General features: G+C 44.3%; 1 protein-coding gene across 2 annotated transcripts; it reads left to right on the forward strand.

Annotated features, from left to right (window-relative positions):
* The first annotated feature begins 230 nt into the window (after window positions 1-230).
* Window positions 231-16,932, forward strand: pdgfab (platelet-derived growth factor alpha polypeptide b). 2 transcript variants are annotated; one of them, XR_009770689.1, is made up of 7 exons: window positions 231-868; window positions 2,042-2,141; window positions 5,772-5,906; window positions 7,030-7,220; window positions 14,497-14,623; window positions 15,193-15,317; window positions 15,900-16,932. XR_009770689.1 is itself a non-coding variant. In XM_061711291.1 (6 exons), the coding sequence occupies exons 1-6, from the start codon at window positions 809-811 to the stop codon at window positions 15,911-15,913; spliced, it is 627 nt and encodes a 208-aa protein (XP_061567275.1). In that variant the 5' UTR covers window positions 231-808; the 3' UTR covers window positions 15,914-16,932. The 2 variants fall into 2 exon arrangements, 1 of the variants encoding a protein (XP_061567275.1); XM_061711291.1 differs by lacking the exon at window positions 15,193-15,317.
* The last annotated feature ends 3,818 nt before the right edge of the window (window positions 16,933-20,750 follow it).

Consider the following 20,750-nt stretch of genomic DNA (forward strand, 5'->3'; position numbering starts at 1 on the left):
AATGAAAATCGTCCCGATCTCTGAATGGGCTCTGTGCTGAGGGGCATGCACTCATCCCAGGCTTGTGTGTGGTGGTCGGGGGGGCCGTGCTCTCACCGTCCTAAGTCATCCAAGCAGCCAACCAGCTCCCCTCGCTGAATACATGCACGATCACTAAAACGCGAGGGGAGGCGCAACGGGCGCGGAGCTGCTGGCTCTCTATATCCAGCGGCTCACAGGCGCTCTGACACCATTCACTCCACAGTCCTACACAGCCCAGGACCTGTACACACTGCTGCAAGACAAGGTCTGGATAGCACAACACGGACAACCTTCTTCTTTCTCATTTTTTGACGGCATCTGCTCATTTGGATTATTTTCATTGAATTCATTCAAAGACTAACTTCTACATTTTTGTGCGCCCTGCTCCTGTTTTAATATCCCCACGAAAGCAGAGGAGTGTTTGACATCTCATTGTACTGGGCTGAAGTTTTTAAGCATTTTTTTTTTCTTTTTCAATAAGGTGAAGGACAAGTGCAATGTGCGCCAGAATTGTTTCTTGGAATTGCCTCGCTTGCGCTTGAGGAGATATGTTGAACTGCGTTACAGGACTTGTTTAAGAGGACGCAGCCCAATGTGATTAAAACCAAATCTTCTTCTAAGTCTTCTTAGTTCCAACCCAGTGCAGTATCTGACCGAGCTGCTCTGACACCCCCCGTTTCTCTCCCTGAGGGGATGGTTGTGGATCCCGTGGGGCCAGGAGCGACTCTGGGGCTCCTACACAACACCACCTTTTTCGCGTTTGGGGTTAACTTTGATTTAAAGGGAGATGAGAGCCGCAGTTTGTTACTTCCTGCTGTGGACGACGTACCTGCTGGCCACCGCTGAGGTAAAGTTACCTGAAGGTATAACACACAGCCAGAACATAATCGGCGGGATCGGATCGTTTCTTGGGCCCCCTGTCATAGCGGTGTGGGGTTTATCCCCGTGTCAAAAGGGTGCAAAGGTCCCACGGAGCGCACATTTCTCCAAGAGCCACGCACACATGACACGGCAACTTGACGCACAGAAACGTACAATGAATTCCTTTTAGATTCATATAATATGATTAATTCGCCTTTACATAGCCTACAAGAGATCCAAACCCACTTTTTAACAGAACAAAAAGAGTATCTTATATTCTAATAAGCACACAAATTACTTCTTCTATAGTCATTTGTGTCTAAACCAAGTGCGCTTTTTGCGCGCAAGCCCTGTTGCCGCAATTGGGCGCATAACGCAGTTCTTTGTGTGTGTATGTGTGTGTGTTTTTGTGCCAAATAGCCTGAGCCAACTGTGCAAACGTTTTGGACGGACTCAGCGCGTTCATGGGAACCGCTCTAGTGGGTAAAAATAGCCCCTGTTCCTGCTCGGCTGCACGGCTTTCTCGCCCAGCTCGAGGTGTCAGGACACCGTCAACGCAACAAGTGCAAAGTGCGGCGACGCAGCCTGCAGGCTCGAGTCCCGACGCCACGATTCCCAATACATTCTCAGTGGAAACCCCACTGTACATGTAAGGGTCAGTTATTTAGGGATTAAGGTGAATGTTAAGTTTTTTTTAAAGTCATAATTCAATGAATACCCTAAGGATTTGTTATTATTAGCAGTTTGCTTCCAGAGGGGCGTAATCATGTTAATCAAAATAGACATTTCAAAAGAAAATATTATTTTTAATGATTTCAAAGGCAAATAACCAGAAAATGTCATATAAAAAAAAAAAGAAAAAAAAAAAAACGGAGCCTTTATCTTGTCATCCACATTTCCCTCCAGGCATTGTTGCTCCAGACTATTGCATGGGATGAAGGCGACTCAGTGTCTTTAGGTTTTTTTTTAGGAGATTTTGCACCACCTTCTCATAACGAGCATGCATGGCGACGAGCCATATCTCTTTGCTTGTTTGCCACCCAGCTTTCAAGCTGCTTATACCTTCTATTTAAACACATGAACAATCACACAAACGTTTTCCATGGAGCCGACACATCTCTAACCTTCGCCTCTTGTATGATTCCTGTGCCACCTGTAGGAAGCGGAGTTCCCCCAGGAGCTGATCGACCGACTCTCTCACAGTGAAATCCGCAGCATCAGCGACCTCCAGCGGCTACTGGAGATTGACTCCTTTGGAGGTAAATTGAGTCTCTTGATACTCTCAACACATCACACGGGGATCCTAAATTTTTAGATGAAAACTTGCTGATTCTTTTATAGTCATCGATACGTGAATCAATCTAAAACTCCTACTATATCTAAAGCTATAGTGAATGTTAATAATTTAGACATTGTAAAGCTTGATTATATATGATATATTAAATGATAAAGCAGTAATAGTGTACACATGTGACAAAGTTGGACTTACACTGATGGTATTTCCTCTGGAGTGGTGCAATGGACTGGCTTATTGCAACCAGACTTCCACACTTGTTGGCTGATAAATAGAGTAAAAGAGACAGCAGCTTGCAAGTCAAGCAGTTTTTCTTCGTTCAGGTGCTGCCTGCTCTGTGCTGGGGCACTGTCTTGGACTGTCACAGATTAAGTTACATTGGTACGTTGGTATTGGAAGAAGCTGTTTGCCTCCACATGAGCCTGTATTTACTCAGGCTCCTGCCATACATCACATTCAGGGCTCCCCCTTGAAGATTCCCCGATGGAAATATGTAATTACTACACTTGCTTTAACAGTCCCGAGTGATGCAAGCTAGCTAAGGCAGCACTGTGACTGGTCTTTCACTCCAGTTTTCCTCTGTGGAACCAGATGTTTGCTTCTCTGAAGGATGAATCAGTTAACAGCTCCACAGCATTAGGACTTTTAAGCTATTAATTGGCGATTAAGGCAGCCTGTTCTACCAAACAGCCATCGCGAGCGAAGAGGTGTTTATAATTGAATTAACGTCTCTTTCTTAAAACAGAGTAACATTTTGCAGTGTAACAGTAGTAGGCTGATTATTATTACGAGGACATAAATCTGTCTGAGGGTCAGCTTGGCGGCACTGGCCAGCCCATTAAAAAGAGCTTTGACGCCAGTCAGAGGGGTATTTTCAAAGCTTTTGTTGCAGAAGGCTGAACCAGGGAGGTTAACCATAGAGGGAGGGTCATATGAAGAATGAAAAATAAATATTCAGCTGTATTTGTTTGGCTCTGTAGAACACATTTGCAGATTATTTTGTTTGATAATTTTATGGAGGATATGTGATTATTTATGTGTGTATAGTTCTCGCGTATCTTAAGCTGCTGTCTCTTGAAATGTAACTTTATAATTCAGTCTGTAAATTTGGTTGAGGGAGGATCACAGAGATGGCCCTGAGGGATTTACAGTGAATCTGTTTCATTTGCTGCCGTGTTCAGTGCAGACTTGCATTTGTTGTTGTGAGGACGGTGTCTTCAGGTCTGACTGACAGATGAGATGACCCTGTTGAAGTCTGCAGTTGGCCGTCTGGCCCCTGAGGTGCTCCTCTGCTCGTTATTCCTGCTCTCCGTCCCTGTCTCCCTCCTGAGGTGGCCCCCTGCCTGTCTCCTCTTATCTCTCGGTGAAGGACTCTGACAGAAGAGGGAACCTGACTCTTGGCAGGGGGCAGAGGTGGAGGAGGGAGTAACAGGAATCCTGAAGTTGTATTCTCGCTTCACTCGGAGAGGCTGCAGGTTGTTGTGCAATCTGCTTTGTTTTCAACAAGCTGGCACTGTTTTTACCTCGTGTATATCTGACAGCATTACTTCACAACCTATGGTGTCTCGACAAAACTCTTGTGCCCTGCTGACTTGACCTGAGCTGATGCGTTGTCATCTCCGCTATGTAAGTGCAAAAAGGTGGCAGAGGACGAATGATGGAGTCAGTTCCTTTAAGTAGGGAACAACATATTGGTTATTTGTTCGAGAGGGAGAATGAAAGAGCGGAGGAGGAGTAAATGGGAGGGAGTCGAGCCTCTCAGCTAATGGGGGGAGTAATTTGCCAGTCATGAAAGCCTGATTCACGACAAGAGACTGTCTCCTGTCCTATTTTCTGTCGTCTCAATGCTCGAGGTGTGTTATTACCTTTTAGTCACCTGGAACCCACAGAGGAACAAGCCCTTCACTCCACTCCTCCACTCCTTCCACCTTTCTTACATTTTCTATTTCTGTATCAATACTCTACTTTTCCCTTCAGATGCTTGCCTAATGAATGTAATCTACAATATTCCATCCTTTATTTAGTCGTCTTTTGGGTCTAATTGGAAGCAAATTGCAGAAACATCATAAACATACTTTTAATTTGCTGAATAAGCCCTACCTCCCTTTTTCTCCTGTCAGCTTTAACCAAAAGTGTCAGCATTCGGCCTTCATTATAACACACCGTTCGTGCCTTCAGAAAATGGACAAATAGGCATAAAAAAGGAAAACAACACAGTAGTTATTAAGAAGGGAAGTCACAAAGCTCTTCCAATGAACACAACTAACATTGCTGCACACAATATAGGTGTGTGTCTCAGGGTATACATGTCATGTCATTATACAGTATGTGCATGTGTTAGTGTACTGGCGTGACAGATTGATAGCTCAGCCCCCTGCTTGACTTCCAGCTTCAGCTGCAGGCAACACTTCCCTTCTGTGAACCTTTGCATGGGTCGCTTGCTGCTTGACTGACTGGGGAACAAGCTGGAAGGAAATTCCCTCAACTCTCACTTTGAAGGGACTACATTGAGCTGAAACCTGACAGACCTGGAAAACGATGGCATCAAAAGGCAAATAAACAACAAATCCCAGTGGTGAGCTGTGCATAGGCAGAGGAAATCCCTTTAGATGACTTTGGTCGGGGCACAAAGAAGCTGGAGGAGTGGACTGTGTTTGCGTATGGTTGAGCTTTGTGGTGCTTGTGTACTTGAGGTTTTAGCAGGCTATGGAGGATAAAAAGAGGAGTTTGTCTAATTGTGAGCATGTGTTTATATTGACTGTACAAGTGTAGATTGTGTTAGTCAGGTGGGGTGGATATGCTTTACTTACAGACAGGTACACCCACCCACTTTGCAAACACTCTCAGAAACTCTCCGTGCAGTATCCCCGCCGACGAGCTTTATCTTTTTTTTTTTTTTTTTTTGCTGGTGTAGCACTTTTCTGTAATCCACTTTATAATGTGGGTGGGGACCAAAACAAGTGTGCTTTATCAGATGACCAGACTGTAAAAAAGCTGAACTAACTAAACTGGTCTGGAGCTAGAGGTCTTTCAGAAGCTGGCACATAACAAAACATGTACTTTCCAAAGCCACGGAATGACCGAAAAGCAAACATTTTCAGTAAATGAGTGACACAAAACCGCTAATTAGGCTCGGGAATAATGGCAATGGAGCACCACCTGTCAAATGACCACTTTTGCCTCCTGTGTGTCTGTGAAAGCTGCTTGTTTTTGAAAGTCTGTGCTGACTCACCTGTGTCTAGCTGCGTTCTTCCTACTCCACATGTTTAGCCAAATCTACGAGAGAGGAAGAACTGTGCCTCTTGTCTGCACCACGTGCTTGGATTGCATTTATATTGTGCTTTTCGTTTAAATGTTGACCACTCAAAGCCCGTTCGCACGCGTGCAAACAAGGGGCACAAGAAACCAGATGGAAGTCGGCATCATGTTATGGCTATTTTACTAAACCGCAGACTTTGTTGTGAGATAGCTGTATAAAAAAAGCAGCTCATCAAAGGTGAAAGCTGCAGGGAAGGTTACAAACTCAAAGTTGGATCGTGTTTTGTGCATTTTGTCTGTGACGCTATTAACATGGTGGCTTTGTGTTTTTTTTGAGGTACGGGGAACGATGTTAATGAGGAGCCCAAGCACCACAAGCATCACAACCACCATAAGAACTTCTCTCGTCATCATGGTTACCACAATGACCTGAAGCGCTCACAGCTGCACAGCCGCCGCAAGAGAAGCATTGGTAAGACCTTCACCGCTCAGATGTTGCATCATGATTGGATTTGACACACACCGCCGAAAATGCCCCAAAAATAGAAGGTATCCGAGATATCGCGTCCAACATATCAGTTCCCAGGAGATGAAACGGATCACTTTACACTCATTTCAAACAAAGCTAACAGTTAGTGGTTTTTTATACTACTTTTTAGAGGATAAAAGGAACCCTAATGAAGACATCTACCCAGTATTTATGGCATGGAGTCATGAGAAAGGAGGCTGGTGTGTGAGGTTGACGAGGACGTCTGACACGAAGCCTTTTAATTGACCTGAGGCTTGCAGATCTAAGACACGCGTCAGGAGAGAAATATATCCTCGAGCGTGGAAATTCCAGGCATTCAGGGTTCAAGTTGCAGCTCGCCTGGGCTCTCAGTCAGATTTCTTCATAAAACGCCACGCGGTACGATATCTGATCAAGGCATGGAGAATACCATGTAGTGTGCGATGTGTGTGTTAAGGCTGCCTGTATGCCACTTCATATCCCTCTCAGCAGCACGTGAAGAGGTGGCCGATTGGATTTCATGTATGAGAGCTGCAGCACAAGATTATGATATATTATACTATTTTGGCAGCTGTCCACAAAACCTTCGCATTCTGTGCATGAAGGACATATCATCTTTACGACATAATGGTACCCCACTGTACACTGTCAAATCTTTTGCTTTTGTGCTTCCAAGAGCTTTACACTTTAAGTAAGTGGTTTCCGCTTTTCCCGTGTCGCCGCAGGAGGAGGGTCAAATGTCATTACTGGCCTTCCCTTGGCAGGAATAAAGCTTTACTACCTTAACCACGTTATGTTTACCCCATTGAGGTCTCTAAACAATGAACCACTCTGTGCTTCATATACTCTTAAGGCCTTTGGCTGATAAGATATCAGATTTTTGGACAGTCTTTAAAGATGTTGGGTGTGATTTGAGGTAAGAAGAACAGTTCTCGCATTAAGTGAGTCATCGTATAATGAGCGGGGAAGGAATGCAAGCAGCTGTGAGTGGAAAGAGCAGATTACAACCATACATCAGCACGCCCCTTGCAGTCGGAAATGCTGACATGCAGACCAAACGCATTAACTTGACTCGTCTCTCTTTCAGTCGAGGAGGCGGTCCCAGCAGCGTGTAAGACGCGAACGGTGATCTACGAGATCCCCAGGAGCCAGGTGGATCCCACGTCTGCCAACTTCCTGATATGGCCTCCCTGTGTGGAGGTGAAGCGCTGCACGGGCTGCTGCAACACCAGCAACATGTGTTGTCACCCGTCCCGCAAGCATCACCGCAGCGTTAAGGTAAGACACGCAAACTCACAAGTCAGGCAGGTTGTTGGAAAGCGAGCTGATCTCCTGAGAAGCACATTTGTACCCACACAAAATCAAGACAAATCACTGAGAGGATACATGCATTTTATCACACCATCATACCCTGTTTAAACACCCTTCTGCCTCTTAACTTATGAAAGTAAATGCTTTCCCTCTCACTAGGTAGGTCTTCATTCTTTTTTCTTTTCCTTGACAACTTCTTCTCTCAATAAACTCTTCTCCTCTGAGCCTATATTAGTAAGTTCTCAAATATCACCCTCCTAACCTCTACTGCCCCCCTGCCTTCCCTGTCTCCTTGCATTTCAGCAGAACATCACCTTCCTTCCCCATCGCACTACTGCATGTTTAGTGAGCGTCCATGGCGACTGTGCCTGGACAGCGCTCGGAGAAGGAGATGGGAAAGATGGCTGTTGGCACATTTAGCCACAACATCTTCTGAAAAGCCGACCCCAAGAGGGACTACTCCTGCCAAGTATGCGACAGATAGAAACAGTGAGGGACAGAGAGGGAGGGAAAAAAAAACAAACTCCTGTGTCTTGAGAATGTCTGAGTGTCACTGGCTGTTGCACAGCGGCTCCTCTGTTTTCCGTTTGTTTGCCCTTTTGTCTTTCTGGGAGCGGTGTGCCCAGAGGAGACAAGGTGACAAAGAAATTGAGGGAGGAACTGAGGAGGGTTGCACTATTCTCAAAGACCCTTTGGCATTACTTGTTTGACAACGTGTCCCCCTGTGGAGCATCAGCTGAGACGTGGTGGCTGGAGCTGAGATATATTTCCGAGCTATTTACACTGAAGTCTGTTAGCTGGTAAGCGGCTCTCTTTGGAGGTATGGGAGTTATGTGGTCTGCTCTGTGAGAGTACGAGACAACCAGGGGATAAACAGGATGTCCATGAATACTCTGAGTGTGTTTGCATTCCTCAGAGAGTCTATATCTGCACTTAATTATTAGCACTGCAGTCATTGTGATCTTGCCCAGGCATGGGCGCTGGCACAACACTTTCTGTCTCTTCCGATACCAGACCATCAACACTATCCCTTGATGCACTAGCAGAGTAATTAACCAAGATATGAAGCCATTCTCCCTGACGTTCTTCTTAACAGAGTAGAGAGGTAAAAGGCTGCACCAATCAGATTGCAAATGCAGGGCACAAGGCCTTTGCAAGCAGGATGCAGGGTTTATGGTCAGAAATGCTGACTCATATTGGACTTAGGGCTCTGATATAGAGTACAATCCTGTTTGTCTGTCTGTCTGCATGCAAACTCTCCGTCTGCCAGACAGTTGGTTGTCTGCCGTTCTCAATAGGAGCTCTGTCTGCGATCCCAGTGATGAGGAGGGATGGAGAGACACTGACGACAGCATGCAAGACACCATAAGGCCCGATTCAGATATTCTTGGAATGCTGAAGTCCATGCAACTTTGTTTGTGACAAAATGAGCACACAGGCTTGAGAGGGACCTGATAGCGAGGGTTTCAGGGTTGGGGAGAGGGAGTTTCTCCATGTGGTTAGAGCCTCTGCCGAAATGGGCTGAGAGGCCTCGTATCCCCTGGAAAGACCATCTTTCAGGTCTCTGTCCGGTCAGAGGACATTCAACACATTCTGTGGAAGAAACATTGTCTCATGCCAAGCATTAATTTTTTTTTTGTGTGTGTGTGTGTGTGTTTCTTTTTGTTTTCTGGCAGCCTGAGTAGTAGTTCAGTTTGTGCTCCATCTATTAGAAAGCTAAAAATGCAGTCTGTCTGCCCTAGATCTGACTTGTTTTTCTTCTGCAGGCCAAAGTTGGGAAAAGAACACTTTTGCTCTGTTTGTTTCCATTTAAAGCCACTTTACATTTGTCCAAATGAACATCCCCATTTATTTACTCACACTCTTCTCTTTCTCTCCCTCTTCTCTTTTTCATGCTATGGACCCAAAGAAAACAGAACGGGTTTGTGCAGGTCTTCTTCTGTACAAGCCTGTCTTGTTCAGCAGTGGGGTAATAAAAAGAGGAAACTTTAAGTAAGACTAGCCTGAGGAAAGACAGGAGGCAGCTCTTAAAGTCCCCTTCTGTCTTTGTTTTCCTTCTGCCCCTTTCTCATTGGTCTTACAGTCTTTTCTCATAATTTAGGAAACTTCTTTTTTTTTGCACTTTGGACCATGGTTGTGATAAATGCGTCCCTGAAACTCGATATTGGCACGTCTTGCCTCCATGTAGCTGTTTTTGTGCCGTTTACGCTCTCTGCCACGGGAAAGACACCAAGAAAAAGAAACATGTGAAGATAAGCGACATGCCAGCCATTTAGAAGTCGTTCACTATTTGCTGAAGAAGGACAAAGAGGCAAAAAGAAACACGAAAAGATACAAAGACACTAAATTCTTATTGAGCATTTTTTAATTCATTTATACAGTATATATTTGGACTTTATCATCCCAACATTCCTTTTACTTGTCATCTCCACCTCCTTTAAAACTTTGACAGCATATCCACTCCCCTAATTCCTGCATCTTGTCACTCCCGTTTATTTTCTGCTGGAAGTGAATATTTTTCTCTTTTCATAGTTGTGATATATCATAGGAGGCTGACAGAACCATCTGGACCATCTTTCCAGTGTTCTCTGTGTTGTTTTGTTTTAGATGTGCCGTAAAATGACATGGTTCTCACTCCCTCCTGTTCATTTTTATATCTCCCTCTCCTTCTCATCTCTACACTATATCTGCGTTCACTGATGGCTGCACCTTCCTGGATGGTTTTCTCAGTGGTTTTGGCTCTAAGCGTCTACCTTTATGATGCATTTACTGTTTTTTGCAATAGGAAGAGAGTTAACTAGTGATCTCTTGCATTCACTCACAGATTGGTCTTTGTGCATACATACAGTATGTCTGCTTGTGTGAATCAGAGTACCTCTCTGTGTTCTCCTCCTTTGTAGCAGCGTAAACACGCCATGATGGTATGGGCAAATAATTGAGCTGTCACTCATCCCCTCACTCATTAACTCTCAAATCTTCCATAGCACTGGTAGTTTATGAGCTCATTATATTACCCTTCATTATTTGCAGACATCACTGACATATCATCTTACACCTGGATTTATGAGCACAACAGAAGAACTTTAACTACCCTCATGTTCTGCTTCAATCTAATCCTTTTAGCATATTACTCTAACAATTCATATCAGTTAAAGTCGACTGGTTATGTTCAGTAGCTGGGATCCTTTAAGGAAACCTGTAATTGGCCTTGAAGTAAGCGTTTTGCAGAGGTCGGAGAAGGTCATCAGCGCACATCTGTGTAAACCCAAGTAGGATACGTGTGTTTGTGTGTGTGTGTGTGTGTGTGTGTGTATGTGTGGGTGAGAGTGTGAGGGAGAGCACAAGCACTTCATGCTATGCTACATAAACTCCCCGACCGCAGAACCGGGATGAGGCCATTTGTGTGAAGCTGCAGCAAGAGGAAGACGGGCCGCAGAGTAATGAAGTGTTGATGGCTTCTGGATCAAAGTGGAGGCTGACAGAGTCCAGGCGGAAACAGCCACAGTGCTGAGTGTGGGGGTCCACACATCTCTCAGCATGGGCCCTGGCCTCGACCCCTACACGCACATTGACAGTTACCTCAGCAACAGTGGCTCACATCCGGATGTTGAAAGAAGTAGCTGTATCCCTGCGGTTGTGTTGGACCCTGACTTACGGGGTGTTTCATAAATAAAAGACAATGTGATGGTGATACAGTGAGAATGATTGATGATCATCTAAAGAACAGGATGGAGTTTGTAGGGGGGGTCAGCTTGGAATGAGAGGCCCTCCCGTTTGAAGTCCCCTTGCAGCTGTGAATTATTTTCCCTTTGATTCACTCAACTCTGAAACTACACGAGGAAGGGTGAGGGAGTTTGTGTGTGTGTGTGTGCGTGCGTGCGTGCGTGTGTGTGTGAGCATGGCGGGGCAGGTCGTAGACCATGGGAGTGTCCTGACTAAGCCAGAAGTCTGAGAGCTTGGCTACTGCTGCACCGGCTGGAATGCATCAGTTTCAGCAGGAAAAGTCGAAGCATAGTTTAATCACATTTTGCTTCATTTCCTTCACTCCTCCCCTTGTGTCCTCCCTCATGCTCTTCCCCACTGATTTCTTCCTCCTCATCCACATCTCCTCTGCACACAGACTTGGAGTCTGATTGTCTGTTATGTGAAATAGTTGTTCACTCCCTCTTGAAAATCTCCGTCTCTCATGACAACGCCCACTCTCTAATTTTACCCTTCTGTCAAATTTTAGCTGTTCATGCTATTTTTTTTTTTTTTTTTGCTTTCTCGTGAAATCCCGTGAAAGTTTTTCTTTGCAAGGTGCTCTGTAATGTCTTTTCTTAAAGCCTGATTTAACCCCTTGCAACAAGTTTGCAGTTGAAGCAGAGGGCAGCATCAGGTTTTGCCTGATGTTTGATCATCATCTTCCCCTGTCAGTTGTTACTCCTCTCTTCATGAAAAGTTTTTATATTTCATTCATTTCATAGACAGGTAGTCTTCAAACAGAAAGTTTCTCCTTTCTTCTCTTTTTTCTGAGCAACAAAAACCAAATGTCTCTATAGCCTAATTTCCCTCTTGATGGATGAATCGCGATGCTGCCATGCCTCTTTCCACCCCTCCATTCTGCAAACATACACATAGACTTTTATTTATTTTTGCTGCATTTTGACACTGTTCCAGTTTGCCATGGCCCGCGGTGCACATCCACATCCCCGCTGTGTTTTCCTTGGAAGGCCGGAGCAAAACTTTCCTCTCCATCAGGCTCTCATCAGTGTTTTGTGCTCAGGGAATTCCCAATTAGCCGGACTGGAACAATTGGCTTCACATGGAGTTCTGTGGTGACACTGGGGACAAACCAAGGGGTGCACTTCCCAGAGCCCCGTGTTTCACCCTAAACCTCTGGATCATAGCCACCCGGGGGGATTTTCTTTTTTTTTCACAGGACCCTGGCTTTCCAGGGAGTTTAGAGTGAGTTGATTTATACAAAAAGAATGTGGGGCCCCCTTGTCGTTGCATGGGGGTCTCTTTCTGATCTATGCTTTACGTGGGAAGTCACTGACACTGTGCCAGAAGGGAAGCCGGTATGGAGCTGAATAGGGGACAAAAAGAATAACTGATGGACATAAATATGGAAGCCAAGTGGAAAAATGGTCAGAATAGAAGTGCTCATACCAACACAAGAAACAAGAAACGATCTAATCTAAAGAGAAAAACAAGCACGTGTTATTGTGTATTTGTGAACATGCGTTGTAAAGCTATTCATCGTTGACCAACGAGGAAAGGATACCCCCGAGCTTCATATCAGCTGAGCCTGTTGCTTCATCTCTCTGTCAATGGCTGTTTGTTTGGCCAGAGACGCTGTGAGTGTGTGTGCTTGTTAGTCATCAGGATCAGCATCAGTAGTAAGTGTCAGATGTGGCCAAGTCTTTTCTGCTTGCTGCCGGCAAGTCCTGAAGCCCCACCCCCAGCACAGACATTCCCGTAACTAACACAGCAGCGCTTCAGAGGCAGCTCCATCTTTCATATCTCTTTCTCTTCCTCCCTTTCTCCCTGTTTTTCAGTCAGATAATTTGATTAAGCACAGCAAACGCTTTTCTAGGAAACTTGTGTCATGCTGTGATGTTGTGCACACGATCAGTAGATAATAAGAAACTTTTTGATAACCTTTCTATCTGCATGTATCTTGCCAGTGTTGGCTTAAAAAACTTCCCTGGTGGGTAACCCAGAAACTGGATGTTAATAGGTAACACATGAATGTCATCTCATGCAAGTCCTGATCATGCTTACTCCCTCTTCCCTTCCTTAAATAACCCCCTCTCACACGCACACACACACACACTCTTGTGTTCCCTAATGAGAGTGTTGGTTCACCTCGTACTCTTAGTTCTTCCTCGCTCTGGCCTTTCACCCGCTCTCCTTCTCTTTCAGGGCCCAGTAACAGCAAACACACCACCAATAACCCAGACACCCTTTGTCCTCTGTTTGCTCACCACATACCTCCCCTGATTGCTTATCCTCTTTTCACTCCCTTTCTTCTTTCTTTTCTTCCATGCTTAGAAACTGTTGCAAAGGCGTGGCTGCTGAAACTGATGGTGCCTTGCTTGCTCCTGCCTCAGTTCCAGCCGTACTAGATCGCCCTCCAGCCACTGTTTCAGCACTGACTCAAAAATGCCCTCTCTGTGTCAACGTCATCGTTATACTTTGCTTTATCAGACAGGGATTGGTATGTTCATTTCTCTGCATGACTAAATTGCCACTCAGAGACAGCCTCGGCAGCTTGCCATCGTGGTTTAGAGGTAGAAAGTCTTACATCAGTGTTCATGCTAGAGTGTCATGCCAGCTGCAAAACGATGTTGTTCATACCTCCAGTGATTTTGGAGAAGTTGTCAGCCAATATCCTTTTTCGTGCAGAAGATAAGTTAAGCTTAGGATATTGTTTCAGTGTCGCTCCAGGCTCTGCACTGTTGCACAGGGATGTTACCTTCCCCTAAGATCAGAGAGTCAAAAGCATCTGGCCACTTCCCCTGAGTTACACAACAAGATACTCATAACCTCCATGAAACCTTTTCTTTTAAGTTTTCACATACGCTTTAATAAACGTAGTGTATTGTTGATGAAACTTTAACACATTCATAACGGCCCGAGGACTGATTATTACCAGTTTTGTGAAGTATAGATATAAATCCTCATTTGAGAGGTCGGTACTTTCAATTATTTTCATTATGTGCACATTAAAATTGGAAAAGTTACTGCCTGGGGTAAAAATAGACCAAGTACGCTATATTTCTCGCATGCACGCTACACTTAGCAATAGCTTTCCCTAACTTATGCAGAAATGCGGTTTAAACTAAACATGTTGGGACATGGTGCATCTACTTGGATGTAGAAACTTTGGTTCTAGATCTGGGGGATCTCCCAGCTTCTCCTCTCTGCCAGAGTAATGTTGCCTGGGCCTTAGGGGTACAACACTTCCCCTTAGCATCTACCCCTCTGCTGCTAATGTTTTCGATTGCTCAGACATGTTATACAGGCCTCTCAGTTGCTTATAGTCCATAATACCCACAACAATGACTCAACCTCTAAAAGAATGCTCTCACCACACTTACAGCACAGGAAGTCAAAGCAAATGTCTGGCTTTTCTTTTAATGAATCAGTCTATGGATGTGTCATCAGTCGCACAGTTACTCTTCATACTGTTTGTGCTTGCACTGGGAAGAGTAACCGCCTGAAGCTACAGTAACCTTTCCCCATTTCCTCTCCGCAGGTAGCTAAGGTGGAGTACGTGAAGAGAAGACCCAAGCTGAAAGAAGTCATTGTACGGTTAGAAGACCACCTGGAGTGTGTGTGTACATCACACCATCATGCAGCAGAGCACTCAGATGCAGAAACAGGTAAATGTCCCCATCCAGTTAATTGTTGTTCCAAAATGGCTTGTTAGCAATAAACTCATCTAGGAACTGGATTTACCACTTGGATCCAGCTCTTGTCCCTTCATCAGCTCTCATTATGTGCTCTGTCTTACCGCCTTCCTATGTCTGACAGTCTTCTTCTAATCTCAGCTCCGTGGCTTTGCACTGGATGACCTTTTAGCATGTTTGCTCCTGAATAGATGTATACACCTGCGAGGTGGCCTGCTGTTGCAAAACTATAAAGCTTGTGTGTTTGTGCCTTTTAGATGAGAATGTGTGTGCAAATATGTGTGTTAAGGGAGGGTGTTCAAAGGCTGCTTGGCATGAAAGCAGGTAAATCTGCAAGTGCCTTGATCTGAAGCCTTTCTCTCCCTGGGAGCAGATAACTGCTGTAATGTGTTTGCTGATAAGACACCTGAAGAATTTATACTTTATATCTTTGCACTCTCTGCTTCAGTCCCAGGGCTGTCGTGCCTCTTTTTGTATCATAAAACCTGCTTCTTGCTTTTAACCCTTCGTCCTATCCACCCTCCCCAACTTTGTGTTTTCAGGCCACCGTAGGGCTAAAGGTAAAAAAAGGAAACCTAAAATGCAAAAGCCCAGCAAGGAATTATTGGTGACATAATAAAGTTGCTTTCATTACTCAAAGTCCACTGGAAGGCTGTGAAGGGAACAGGTAGGACTCAAGCACTGAAGCCTTCTCCCACCTTTTGGTGATGCACTCACCCAGTCAGGGTGTTAGGAGGGCCTGCCAATCACTGTCACCAGCCACATAACAGCTGATCAATAGGAAAGGGCCCAAATATTGCGTCCCACTGAAGCTGCATGTTGAATTTGTGACCTACTGAGCATGCACACTTCAAAATGTATGCTTTATGACTTTGTGTTTTGCTTGTTTGTGGTTGTGTGCACTTTTCTTATAAGACAGTAAAGCAGGTCCAGCTGTTGATTTTCACTCCTTAAAAGGCACCCTTCTCTCTTTATTTGCTTTATTTCGCTTTCGCAATCATCTTGTCATCACCCTCTAAAATGGAAAGGCATTTCTTTGCCCCATCCTTTACTTTGGGCACACGCAAAATAATTGAGGTAGTCAAATTTTGGAGGGACATGATTGAGAACACTCTCATTCTTGTGTGTGTTTGTTTGAAATGCATGAATTAATCGTTGAAATCGGGCTCTAAATCCACAAATTTGTTTGGAATTTCTTGTGTTTTTTTAAAGTTGTGATACTAACCTCTGCTTTGTCTCTGTCCTACAGTGGATGTGAGGTGAAACCAATCAGGACAAGCGATTTCAGCATGGGCGGGACCTAAAAAAACAGAGGATGCCATCAACGGGACACCAGCTTGATCCGCTTCCTCACTGCCATGCTACCTTTGTTTAAGAAAATATACTTCTCTAGAAAGTCAGAAGACTGAAAAACAGACAACAGACAAAACAAAACAAAAAAACAACAAAAAAACAAACAAAAAAGAATGAGTAAGATGCCAAAGGTGCTTTTAAAAGAAAACAAAAAACAATAATCCAAGACAGTGACTGTGTCTGTCTCTGTGGTATGCAACATACCCAGACAACTGAACTCCTCTGCTGATTTAGAAGATGCCATGGAGCGCCGGCAGTGCGAAGGACGCCGATGGGACAAGGCAAAAGGGATTCGTGTTCAACATTTTTGATGGACTTTATTTTGAAAGACATGCAACAAAAATGGCTATCGGACTCCTGAATCACATCTTGATTGGAAGCCGGTGCTCTGGCTCAGCATTAGTGCCCTGTCGTGCCTGAGTGACTCTTGCATACATAGGAAGAAATCAAGAGCAATATATAGGAATAATGGGGCATCAAACATTGTTAGTTATGGGATGTGTGCTCTCATAAAAGAGTAAATCCTCTCCAAGACCCCCGATCCTCTGTGACTTTGCCTGCCTGCTATGTACAGTTAATCTTGGAAAGGAGGATCCGCCGCTACTTACAAACTATTTATGCGTTTGGACTTTTGCTTTCTGTCTCTTTCAATATTAAATAAGGAACAGAAAAGGTGTTTTTATGTTTCTGCACACGTGCAAGTCTTCTGTGTGGTCCAGTTCTTTGTATTCATCAGTATCACAATTTCAGTGTCAATTTTGTTGTTGTTTTTCCCGTCAACCATGTTTCGTATTATATTGCAGTATATCTAATTGTTGTCAAATCTTGCATATGGTTTGAATATACAGTATGTGTGAAAGGAGGAGATGTGAGACTCAGTACAGGAAGATGCTTTATTTTTGTTATGAAATATATTATGCATACTTATATCCAAGCAGAATTTATGTTTTTTTTTCTTTCATTGTGGTTGAATGCCTGTTTTTAATCCATCAGAAAAAATGCGAAAATGTGGGCAGGGGATGGCATAAACAAAAAGGAACTTGCTTCAAGTGCAAGTGTTTGTTAGCGTGTTTACACCAGAGCTGTGAAAAGTTCAGATGACGGTCTCAGACAGGGAAACTTTACAGTGAACGGTTGAATAACCTTGACTTCTGCTGTAGTCCTGATAAGCCTTTAAGTGACAAAGCATACATACGTGCACACATCAGGGTGCATGTGTGTATATATAAACTGCCTTGCAATCATGGATACACACCTAAACACTATAGGAACTATAGTGTAGAAGTAAGGATCAAATCTGCTATCTTCATCACAAATCAAAACTGGAAACACTTTATTCCCAAACTATCTAACTACACTTAGAGTTGATTTGCTATTAACATATTAGTGTAAAACTGTCTTCTCCATACAGCTGTGGCTGTTTTCAAGCTGCAACATCTGTGGAGGTTTACAGGTCCTGCACATGAGACTCAGTTTATCATCAAGAAGCAGTCATTAATTTTTTTATTTTAATTTATAAAACATTTTCTGGGCAATTCATAGATTTTCCCTTGATTTAATTTTTTAATGATCACAAACCTCTTTTGCTTTAGTGAAAAAAGAGAGAAAAGAACAAAAATATTCCCAAAACACACAGTTTTGTGTGTGTGCGCGTGCGTTGACGCACTATTTCCCGTCTACAAGAGGCTATTTTTCACTCCTATCTCTAACACTGATAAGGAAAATGGCCGCCGGTCTGCTTCACAAGGTAGTACGCTGGGCCTCCAAAGAGTAAAGTCCACCTTAAACAGTGAATGAGCGAGCAGAGTAAATCGACGACTGCATGAATGGGCTCCTTGTTTGGTCAGACTTTACCCCCCTGTCGACGGGAAAACAAATCACTCCACCCTGTGGAGGGACTGGCGTTTTATGCGGCCACGTACAATCAGGACAGATGATGATGAGCGCACTGAGGTGGTCCGAAAACATTACAGCACTGGCCCGACCCTGCACCCCAGTGAAACAAACAACTGCTTCCTCAGCAGTTCCTTTAGCGGTGATTAATGTGCAAACATGGTGCAAAAGAAAAAAAACTGTGTTGAAATGAGGAAATGTCTGCGATTATTCCTACAGACCAAAGATAATGAATGAGTAACTGTGTAATGTGAAAAGAATCGAGTGAAAGTCAAGCGAGGACAGTTTGATTGAGACGGTTTGTGGGTATAAAATCACACAGCCACCCGTGATTGAGCTCGGCATAAACTGACTGGTGCTCCATTTGTAATTCCGCCCACGTTTACATCCACATTACATCAATATAAGACACTGTTGTCAGTAAGTCAGGGACCACACTTGAAGCTTTTTGATTTCAGTACAGTGCAATAACATTATGCTCTCAATAAGCCTTTATGACTATTTTTTTTCAAGCTTTCATTGGATAAAAACAGCAAAAATCATAATTTATATATTTATGTTTTCGATAATAAATGTAATTCTGCTCTTGAAATTGTTCACTGGATTTTGAGTCCCATTACATCTGCCAGATGTGTCTAAGAGGGTGTGTCAGGATGAGAGTATGGACCCCCAAAAGCAGACAGCCTAATGGGCAGCGATGTACATATTACGTGCGTCCAAACGGCTCCTGCTGCTGATGCGGGTGGAGGAGAAGCTCGATGTGAGGGTGGTGCTGTATACAGGAAATGTAAGCTTTTTCAAGTTTGCAGGCAGAGCAAGAACTGGGCTTTATTCCAGTATCCACCAGCAGCAGACGGTGGGCTCGAGGGGATTTATTACTTTCCCCCTAGTAGCTCAGTCTAATCCCAGGGCTAAGGGACATGAAAGTCCCACTCCTTTGCACTTCCCAGCCATACACCCAGATTATTACCTCAATAGGGAGCCAGATAAAGAAAGGCAGGACATGAAAGAGAGAAGGGATCAGAGAGACAGCAATTCAGCTAGCTGGTGGAACAAGGGATAAAGTCAATAAAGTAAAGATAAAAGGAAGAGTAGAGGCCTGATTGATTTTATTGTTTTTATCTGACTTGCACAGCTTTATTCCAAAAGATGGCTGAAGTGGGGATTTAGGATAGCGTGTGCAATGCAGTGACCATGCAGAGAGGGGAAAAGCAATATGTCACGGTGGGGAAAGATGGAAGACTGGGAATACCCTAAGGACTGGGAGGGTGTTAGGATGGAAGGAAGATGGGGAGGGGGGTAGAAAAGAGGGAGTGGAGTGGGCTCAATATGTGGGAAATCAGCACCTCAACAAGAAAGCCCAGACAGGTCAGCACTTAGGCGAACATGCTCTTATAAACAATGCCAGAGGTGCGGGGGGGGGTTAAGGTGTGAAGAGGGCTGCTGAATGGGCTTTATGTATGTGTGTGCATGTGTGAGTGTGTGCATGTGAAAACAGTCTGCTAACGTGTGGGATTGTGCATGCAGTTGAGTTAAAACGGAGAAAGTGGTCTGGTGGGAAACATGGTCCACTGGAATTATGGCATCTTGCAGGAAGAAAACTGGGATTTTACTACCCACAACGCACAGGGGTGGAGTTTAGGCTTCACGGGTCATTTAAGGACGCTGCCAGTGGTGAAAGGCTCTTCATAAATTGTTAAAACTTAATCACCTCCAACTCTTTCCATGTTTATTGAACATAAATTCCATTTCTTTTATCAAATATTACTAGTAATTGGGATTCCACGCAGAAAATAAAGAACCTGGTTTCAATGATAGAACACCCTGCTCTTGATTAACCGTTACTATTTCCCTCCCAGATTACAGATGTCTCTAACATAACTTTCCTCCCTCCCTCGTCTTCCCCTCTCCTTCCCCCTCTTCCTGTCACCCTCTTATGTTTCTTCTCTCTGCCCCAACCTGTGGCCTCTGGGTTTTGAGGAAAGGCAGAGGTGGCCTTTGAGGATGGCGGCAGCCAAGTTTGTCTGGGGCCACAGCCACAAATGCACGTCTTTGTTGTTCGCCGCGCTCTCACGTCTTACCATCCTCCCCCTGCCGCTCTCCTCATCCTCCCTCTGCCCCCCACAAACTGACACCGACATGCTTATGCCTTCGTGGGGCCCCCTTTTGCACAAATGACCTTGCTAATTATGTATTTAAGGTATTTGGCTCCCGTGAAAACAGCTTTGGGTTTGCAGTGGAAGTCGGTGGGGGCAGTTAGAGAGAAAGGAAGGTGCTCATAGGGCTGTGGTGTTGTCCACGGTCTCATGGCTATCATTACTGCCCCGTGTAGAATGTAAACATTGAATTAGGGTAGGAAGGGCCGATTCAGGAGAGGGACAGTTGAGATGATGGTCCTTGCCTGCACTTTTGAGTTCTGGTATCTGTTTCACCTCCGGGCTCCAGTCCCTCAAACATTTCGTTCATGCCTGGACATTTTACCTCACGTGGTTAGAGCAACGGTTGTCTAGCAACACATGAGAGACAACACAGAACTTAAATACTCACTAACCCTCTTTCATTCTGTGTTTTTGTTGATGGGAACGTCTGTTTTTAATCTTTCAAGGCTCAGGCCAGAACCTTTACCTGCACATTGCCAACAAGTGTCTTCACTGTTACAATTTATTGTAAAGACCAGCTGAACATAAAAAGATTTAATGCAACAATTGTCTCTGTTGATGTTTTATGGAATAGGCAGATATCTTAGCATGCAGGGATGACCAATATTAAATCAACATTTATGAAATAAATGTAAAAGAACTGACACACTCGCCGAAAAATATGCTGCAGTGGATATTCACTGCTTGACCTCCTT

This window comes from Cololabis saira, chromosome 21, assembly GCF_033807715.1.
Source record: "Cololabis saira isolate AMF1-May2022 chromosome 21, fColSai1.1, whole genome shotgun sequence".
Classification (NCBI taxonomy): Eukaryota; Metazoa; Chordata; class Actinopteri; order Beloniformes; family Belonidae; genus Cololabis; species Cololabis saira.

Excerpts from the sequence above, each read along its gene's own strand:
- pdgfab (XM_061711291.1), top strand. The coding sequence starts at position 809 with ATGAGAGCCGCAGTTTGTTACTTCCTGCTGTGGACGACGTACCTGCTG. Across the intron at positions 869-2,041 it reads ACCTGCTGGCCACCGCTGAG|GAAGCGGAGTTCCCCCAGGA; the intron begins GTAAAGTTACCT and ends TGCCACCTGTAG. Across the intron at positions 5,907-7,029 it reads CCGCCGCAAGAGAAGCATTG|TCGAGGAGGCGGTCCCAGCA; the intron begins GTAAGACCTTCA and ends TCTCTCTTTCAG.